General features: G+C 40.1%; 1 protein-coding gene across 1 annotated transcript in view; it reads right to left on the reverse strand.

The window, feature by feature from the left end:
- Positions 1-7,515, reverse strand: part of DCLK3 (doublecortin like kinase 3) — a 13,646-nt gene extending 6,131 nt beyond the window's left edge. The window contains exon 1 of the mRNA XM_009272425.2: positions 5,634-7,515. Coding sequence (XP_009270700.1) covers positions 5,634-7,229 — 1,596 coding nt within the window. The 5' untranslated portion in view covers positions 7,230-7,515. The remainder of the gene's footprint in view (positions 1-5,633) is intronic.
- Between the last annotated feature and the right edge of the window lie 1,736 nt (positions 7,516-9,251).

Genomic DNA, 9,251 nt, shown 5'->3' on the forward strand with positions numbered 1-9,251 from the left:
GGGGGTTGAACGAGCGGCTGTGTGGCGCTTAGTTGCCGGCTGGGGTTAAACCACGACAACACCTCATACTTTGCCATCAGGCAGTGCTTGAGAAAGCCGAAAATTCGAGATGGTCTCTATTACAAGACAACTAAGGGCACAGATGGGACAAAATTTGCTCTGCTATATTACAGCTGACTAATCCCTGTTTATCATCTTTATAGAAACTGTAAGCACTCATCCAATTCTGATTAAGCAAAAAGTTTGGTTTTTTTCTTTTTTTAAAAAAAATATTACATTGCAAAATAATACAATATAGCCTACTAATCCCTTTTTATCTTCTTTATAGAAAATATAAGCACTCTTCTAGTTTTGATTAAGCAAAACATTTTGGGTTTTTTTTCTTGTTTTCTAAGAAAAAATATTTTTCAGTATGAAATTGAAAATAAAGTTTACTACAACCATTCAGTCAAAACTTCAGCAGGAGAAAGCTAAAATGCCATAGCCATTTTCTCTATTACATTAGTCAACTTCATGATGATTTTTTGCCATGATGCACTGTGGACACAACAGCTGACAAAAATGAAAAATAAATTACAAAGGTAACAATTACTTTCTAGAGCAGCATCTATCCACAGGATTTATATTCTAACAATAGGGGTAATAGTGGTAGAATGCTACAAAAACTCACAATTGAAATGCTCAATTTTATATGTGCTATGAAAATATGAGCATGAATATATTTTCCTATTGTATAAATAAAGCTTTTAAAATTACATAAGAAAATTACGTCACGTGGAATTAAGTTCAACTTACCCTGCATGCTACTGTACTAAGACAAATAATACTGAAATGTTTATATAAATTTTTAGAAACCAGCAGGGGGGTGGGGAGGGGGGAGAACACACTGATCTTAATCCCAATCCCAAGATCAGCAGGAAAGGTCTTGCTTTGTAAAACACACTGTTAATACTTTTTCTTTTATCAGGATGCCAGACTCCTAATCTCTCATCACAGCACAAGGTGGCAACACTGCACCATCTGTTCTTCCAGGACAAAACCACTGAGCTTTCATTTTACTTAACAACCGAACAGGTAGGAACAGCATGCACCGTGGCTACATTTTCACAGCTTTGTGACAATCATTTCAAAGACAGCATGTAACCCGTCAGCACGCCTGAAAACCTCAGCCCAGAACTCCTCAGCATCTTCACGAACACTATGCTCAGAACAACTCAAAGTCAGCTCGGGAAGAGTGAGCTTTCCCTTCACCCCCAACTTCGTACTCTCCAGTCTACCTTTCTGGTCACTTGGCATCACCTTGAGCATGCAAACATGCTTCACTGTAGAAACAAAAGCTTCTCAGGTTGCTTTTATTCCTTCCTGAGGCCAGACTACTTACTCATAGCAGTATCACAGAAATGTACAACCTGCTGAAGAGAAATCTAGCCTCTGACATCTACTGTATGTGCTCTGTGAAATGGTGAGAACAAAGCAAAAATGGTAACATTAGATGAACATACTAGCCTTACTGTGACACCTAAAAGGCAGCTGTTTCTGCATTCAAGACTACAAAGAATGGTTCCAAAAGTGCATTTAAAAGTGCTGCCTTGTCTTACCTGCCTATAGAGTTAACTGAGATAAGGAAGACCAGTATTCAGTACATTTTCTATAGACAGCAAATTTAGGCCATATAGCTACTTGTGTCCTTCAACTGCAAGGGTAGCCAGTATCTGGTAGTCTTGGACTAAAGGCAGTCAGAATTGCTCACTACTCTCTCAAATGCAGATGCCATAGCAGGATATTACAATATTGTCTGAGGATTTCTAGCTATCCCAGCCACACACCCAGAAGATTATAATACACTAATACAAAGCCAAGTTCATCTTCAAAGAAGGGATAAATTGATCTTTTCCTTTTCTGCTGCCTGTTGATGATTCCCAGCTCTTCATGCTCTTGTTTGTTTTCATATCTACCTTGTGAAATCCATCAGGGTGTTTAAGAAGATGATTTATAGCATTAATATTTCTCTGTATGCACATATATATGGTAGCACAGATGCTTCATATAGCTATCATGAAAGCAAGCTAGCCCATGGGACATTTTGTATATTAGAAATAGATAGAGCTAAAGAAAAAGCACCGCTTACACGTTTGAGTTTCAGACATCCCTTGCTGCTAGCTAGCTAGAAGAATCTCAATGAAAAATCTTACAGAAAATTCCCTGTGTAGGTTTATCATACTGAAAGCTCTTGACAGGTAACTCGTTAAACGGGATTTTAACTCATATGCACTGGGAAACCTCTGACCATGCTTTGTGTATATGTAAATAGTGTCACAAAAGCAAAGTTAAAGGACAGAAAGGCTATACTTGAAGTTCTCATACATATATGAAAGCTTGAGAGAGAGAGAAAGCTGGGGGGGGGAAGGAAAAAACCTCAAAAGCATAAAAAGCTATAATACATGTTAGTTATAAAGCTGAGCCTTAAACAATTACCACATTAGCATGTTTGGGAAGTGTACAAGGAGATGAGTTTACAATCACAAATACACACACACAAAAGGCGGCAAGGAGGTGGCTTTGGATCTTTTACAGCTATAACCTGGAAAAACAACACTACACTTTGAAATTAATTTCTCACCCAAAGGTCAAGAAATGCCAGCACCTGTAGAATTAAACAGTCCCTTAGCTAAAAACCTTGCCAGCAAATTCTGCTCCTCCAGGTAGCATTAAAGAAGTGACTGGCTTCTTTTGTGGGACCAAATACACCACATTGCTCATCCTTGGTAGCAAAGGTTTTCTTGCTGAACACCTAGTCCTAAACGAGGTGATTCTGTTAGCAAAGGGAGTCAGAGCAGCTGTCTTCACACCAGCTGCCAAACAGATTTTGTTTTTGTAGCGCAAGTCATCACCCTTCTGCCTCACAGCTATGCTGCAAGGAGTCTAATCATTGTGAACAGACACAGTAGTGAAAGAGGGAGGGGGAAAACAAAAAAGGATGATGGTGGACTGCTACAGAAGTTTATAACTAGAGGACAGTTCCACAAGAGGAACAGTAGTGCAGTGAACTAATAATTAAACCAGGTTTCCAACTCTGTCCTGTGTCAATAATTTTCAATTCACTAGACATCAAAGTGTATTTCCACCTTTTCCTCTGTAGGGACAGAAGCAGTTTCCCTTCTTTCCCCAGCTGCTTATTTTCATGAAACTTAGGGAAATATTTTTTCCCCGGTCTGCTGCTTCTCTGTCAGCTCTGATGGAAATTAGCCAGTAGGTTCAAAAGTCACTACGAGCAGGGTTAGGTTCTCACACAAAGCAGGTTTACAGTGGACAAACACATTTCCTTAGTAAAACAGACTAAGGATTTTTTCTCTTCCATTCCCCATTTGCTGGAAAGGGTTAGGAAGTATGGAAAAACAGCTGACAAGAAAGGACAGGATTCACTTGACCAAAAGACGACACCAGAGTAGGACAAACAAGTAAACAGCCTAAAAGTACGTACCTATTTCTGTTCTCTGTGTACAAAGAAAGTCTAGGGAGACTAATTCAGACTTAAACATCCGCAGTGTAGGAATCTGAAGCGAGAGGTATCCCACAACCAAGGACATCCCTGCAGGATGCCAGCACTTCCAGCACTGTGCTTCCTCTCCAGAAGGCTGCCCCCAGCCCCTGACCCAGCAACAGCAGACGAAGCCATGAAATTTGCTTCAATACTGTTTGGTATTGTTCAGCACTGGCTGACGTTAAGATTAGTGGCAGCTCTCTTTCCTACTCTGCTGCTACTGCTCCAGTCACTCTGAAGAGTCAGAGGCAGCACATTGAAAAGTCAGAAACTTGCTCAATGTCCTGTATTTATAGGGATGCTTATTAGATAGCACGTGAGCAATCCAACACTATCAAGAGCGTATAAATTCATTTGGCTTGTTGAACAGACTAACTTTTCAAAAGGATGCTTTATGTAAATGATATTAATACAGGTGTTCATGGCCAATTAGCAGCAAGGTGAAACTGGAACAGGTACAATTTTCTTTCGCATAGTGTTTGGGTAACACTGCTCTCATATGACAAAATAACTACAGGCTGGGGGCTAGTCTGTCCTTGAAAAACGTTTTCTGGCTGTCAGAATGCGCAACAGGATTATTTCAGTGCTACAAAACTTTGCCACTGCCAGCAATCTCTGCTTTGAAGTGCTGTGAACTAAATGTGAAAACAAACAGAATGGACCTGTATCATGCCTCTTTGCTTACCTGTATCACTGCGATAATTACATATTATAGAGGGAAATGAAGCATCTGGTCTCAGGTGTTTCACACGCACTAGCTTATTTTCAGCAAATAGGAGGGACCAGAGCCTGGTTCATAATGGAAAAATCACCTTCTGGAAGAAAGCCCTGCAGTTTTAAGTGAGGTTTTGGTCTAATGGCAAAAATGAGACATGAAGGCAGGGCCCAGATGCATACTTCTTCTTGCAAACCAGCCACTTGCACTCACTGTCTTTTATTTACACACAGACCACATATCAAGGATTTTCATCAGATTAAGCAGGATGCATAGCAGGACCTACTATAGATGCTATTGGTTAGTCAAAAGGTTTGGGAGCAAACCTTTCAGGCCCAGCCTTGTTCAACCTCTGCACGTCCTACAGGCTACACTGCTGCTTTCCTCCAGAAATTCACATCGATTTCTTCCCAAAATTAATTCCCTTAAAGAACTGAACGGCACATAGGACTAAATCATCTATTACCTTTTTTTCTGGCTAACTATCATCTTCCACCAGCAGATCAAATCCGATATGTTAGAGAGTAGCAAATATTTGGTATCTATCTATCTGCCAGGAAATTTGGAACCCTAGTACAGGAGTGTAAAACACGATTAGCAAGAGAGAGTTGCTTACTGTTACTGCTCTACAATGGGTGTCTTGTCAAGTGTCAATACTGCAAATATTTCTACGCATATTCACACATGTGAGTAACTCTATTGACTTCAGTGCTGGATGCAAAGAATGTAGCCTCAGAAATGTGATGGAAAAAAGAACTTTTCTCTTTGGCATGAAGTTAGTATTTGAGCTGACTTTAGTGCTGTATTTCACCAAAACACTCACATTTTACTGTCAGATTATTTCAATCAACCACATCGTACTTCTGCTTCTAAGAAAATAAATTGTCACAAGAGAGAAATCACTACAGTAGAGGACTAGCACAGCGCTCTGCAGGATGTGTGACTGCAGTGGACAAGAAGTCCACCAAATAAATAAGCTAAATTAGCGATTTTAATAAATTTTGGTCTGCAAGCAAGATGCCTTATGATTCAGTGCATGCTTCATACAAAAAAAATTCATCCTTGCATACCTAAAAGTCAGATGCTAAGTAACAGGCCTGATTTCCAGAAAAATACAAATGCTCACTACCGTTGAAAGCCATGTCATTTTTATTTGAATTTCTATCTGCAAGCACTGCTATCTGCAATGCACAGCAGATCTACGGGAAGTAAACTGTAATGGTAATTTCACTTCAAAATTGTACCCATTTTTCCAAACAGTCCTGCCGTAGCACATTATCTCTGCACAGTATTTGCTTAAAAATATTCAAAGATCCATAACTAAAAGGAAAATAAATTCAACTCCTGCACACATGCAATGTGTTTGCCAATACTTACCAAAAGATTCTCTGGTTTGAGGTCCCTGTGGACAATGTTCTTGCTGTGAATATAAACCAGTGCTTCACACAGGTCAGTGATCATGACAGCAGCATCATGCTCTGTGAACTTCACACTTTCTATGATTGCATCAAATAAGTCCCCTCCTGGGACATACTCCAGGATTAGGTATATCTCAGCTTCTGTCTCATACACTTCAATTAAGCTTACTATATTGGGATGAGAAAGACTCCTAATGATCAGAATTTCACTTTCCATCATGTCCTCTTTCCCCTTCAGCTTGGATTTATCAACAATTTTCATGGCATAGATCTGATTGGAGTCGCAGTGGCGACATTCCTTCACCACTGCAAAGTTCCCATCCCCAATAGTTCTGCCAATCTCATACTGTTTTTCCACATCAGTTCTGTTTTTAATGGCATGCCTCCGGCTTGTGTTTTCCAATCCCTGAGCCTTGTTTTCTTCTTTATTCACTCTGCGCTCCCCTGTTTTTTCTCGTCGTGTCACGTCACTCTCTCTATGCATGATATTCCCCTCTCTTCTGGCACCCTCCTCTTTAGCCCTTTGTCCCTCTCTGCCCTCCCTATGTGTTTTAGATGATTTCTCAGCATCCCTCGGAGTGTCTTTCTTTAGCCAACCACTTTGGTTCATTATGCAGCTACTTCCATTCTCTTCCTTTGCTTCATGAGTTAGCTGCAGCCCTTCTACAGCATTCTTCTTGATTTTTACTACTTCCTTCCCACGGTTTTCATGTTTCTCCACATCCCTTTCCTTCTCAATGCTCCTTTTTTGCTTCTCCAGCCCTTCATTAACATTCCTATGTAGGGGCTTCCATGTCCTCCTACAGCCATTATCTTTCCAACCAACTTCTTCACCTTCCAGACAAGTTTCTGAAGATTTTTGGCGATTCCTGATTTTTGCGTTTCTTTCTACATGGTACCTCTGACACGAGCCTCTGTTCAGGTCTCTGTTCTCAAATGAGGCCTCAGCCCGCCTTTCCCTTTGTAGCTTTTGTCTGGCCTGCCTTTCCTGTTCACACTTCTCACACCTCACCACCTCCTCTGAACTCTCTTCTAATCCCTCCTCAGGACTCCTCTCATGGTTAAGGTACCTCTCGCTTTCCTGGGTTTTTCTAGAAGGCTTCACTCCTTGTTCACCACCCCAGCTCTCTCTAGTCCACTTTTTTTTGGTTCTCATTTTTTCTTCTTGTTTTGTCTTGGCTTGACTTCTTCCTTCATGTCCAGCTACCAGTTTGGGAGACATGCCATCACTGCAGTTCTTGGTAATTTCTGTCTCATCAAAGCCACTGTCCACTTTCGAAGCCTTGTCATACAGTCTGCTCTTCAGTTTTTGGGACTGCTCCTCATTCTGCTGAACGGCAGCACTGGCAGCATAAGGATTTTCAGGATAAAGTTCTTGTAATACCACTTCCAGGTTCTTCAAAGTGAGGGGCTCCCTCCCCATAGCTATGAATGCATCACCTTCCCTGAAGAAGTCAGAAACGCTTCGGATTTCTCTGCCTCTCAGATTGTAAAGCTTTCTCACACGGTCATTCTTCCAGCGTGGAAATCCCAGAGCTTCTGAAATGTCGGCCATCAGCTGTTCAAAGGTCTGAACTGATCTCCTGTTGAGAAGCAAGGTTATCCTTCTGAGTGTGTGTCCGCCAGGTTTCACCACTGTAATAATCCTTGGCTTCACAGGACTGTGCTCTGAATGTATCGTGTGAAAACCGTTACGGGGATTAAAAAACGGGGACCTGTGATTGCTTTCACTCAAACATGTTTTTCCATAGTTTCCACGACCAACAGGAGGACAAGTCCCGTGTAGTTTCCTCTCTTTTACTTTTGAGCTTGCATGGTGTGACGAATGGTCAAACAAGCCTCGGCGTCCTAAAGGAAACAAAGAGTGGGCATATTATTCATTTTGCACCATCAGATCTTTCTGAGTAACAGTTTTCTACATATCAGACTACGTGACCTCAGAGAGTAAGGGTACATGCATTCAATGCTTATAAAGAACTTTAACTGCCATAAAGGAGTAACTCCACATACATGCAACTACAAACATTTTCAAGTTTGTGAGAAAATGTAAATGCACATTGTGACAGAGAAATGCTATTAAAAAAATAATAATATTGAAAACAAATAGATCCTTCTCCTAAATCCTCCCATCTTCCAGAAATCCTCAAAAAAACTGGGTTACTTGTGCCAGGATTGCATCCAGATTGTTTAGCAGCCTCTTATGAATCTACCTACCATGAACTCACTCAATTCCTTTCTGAACCCAATTACAGTTTTGGCCTCTGTAAACTCTGTGGCAACAAGTTCCACAATTACATTGCATGAAGTAAAAGTTACATTGCATGAAGTAAAAGTTAATTACTTCTGGTTTAAAATTGCTACCAGATGGCTATGTGTGTGCAACCTTATATTCTTATAAATAATTATCTCCTCCTCACTTTCCCTGGACCGTTCATTTAGTTTCTAGACTTCTATAACAAATTAAGTAAATGAGATTCTTTTTAAAAAGTATTACTTTTGCTATAATTTTACAGCAATTTTATAGTACATTTAATAGTAATGTAATTTAATTTTTTCCTTTAAAGAAAGGCCATCTTAGTTTTGTTTGATAATTGGAGTCCTAGTTTTCCAATATTTTGGTTTGACTTTTTTACTCTAAAAACTATGCAAAATCACACAAAGTCCTGAATATCCTCTAGGGACATTAACAATTTTCCCTCCGATAGTTCATCTTAGAACACCAACCAAAGAAAACAGCACCATTCGTTACGTGTAATTCTGAAAAGGAAGAACTGAAAACATAACACGTGGTTATGGACAAGCCAAGCTATAACATAATTCACTGTCTATAAACACAACAGCTAAGAATAAAAATGTCCCCTTAAAGTACTCTGATTTCTTGTACTTATTCAGATTAAAACTTGATTACAATGCAATTCTTTTCAGCCTCAAGAAATAAACTTTCAGAATGAGATCACAGAGTGCTTCCAACTCCATTTAATAGTCTTGCGGTTCAGTTGGGAACAAACATTCAATGTGTATGAACTAACAGGATCAAGACAAAAGAAAGCAGCCAGAATGATTACTGAACCATTACAAGGAAATTCGCATACACAAATGGCTTATCTCCCAGAAAATCCCATCCATTTTCATACATTACATAGTCACAGTGCAGTGGGCACATCCACAAAGGAAAATCTGCACATGTGAGCGTTCCTCTTGGTTCTAGGGTTAACAGACGCATGTTCAAGAGTTCTGGCAAGTTAGCCTACTACATTTTGGTTTTCAACTGCCAAAAAGCCATTTTCAGTATTTCAAGCTATGTGGTTTTATTTGTCCTTTTCATCAAGGCATAATAGAGCAAAGAGGAAATACGCCTCCTCACCTACCATAACAAACAAAAGGGAAAATTACAAGAATTGCTGCAGCATTCACTCACTCTGCCTCAAAAAATAGCGGATCCAAAATGCTGGGGGTTGAGTGGGGAAAGCACATGAGGAGACACTGCTACAGACCTCCACTCTGCTGTTGGCTTTGTTCGATGTACGATGATGGACTCTTCTTAGTTGTAATATTCCCACCAGCTAAGTGCTGTGTG

The sequence above is a fragment of the Aptenodytes forsteri genome, unplaced genomic scaffold (assembly GCF_000699145.1).
Source record: "Aptenodytes forsteri isolate BGI_AS27 unplaced genomic scaffold, ASM69914v1 Scaffold398, whole genome shotgun sequence".
Classification (NCBI taxonomy): domain Eukaryota; kingdom Metazoa; phylum Chordata; class Aves; order Sphenisciformes; family Spheniscidae; genus Aptenodytes; species Aptenodytes forsteri.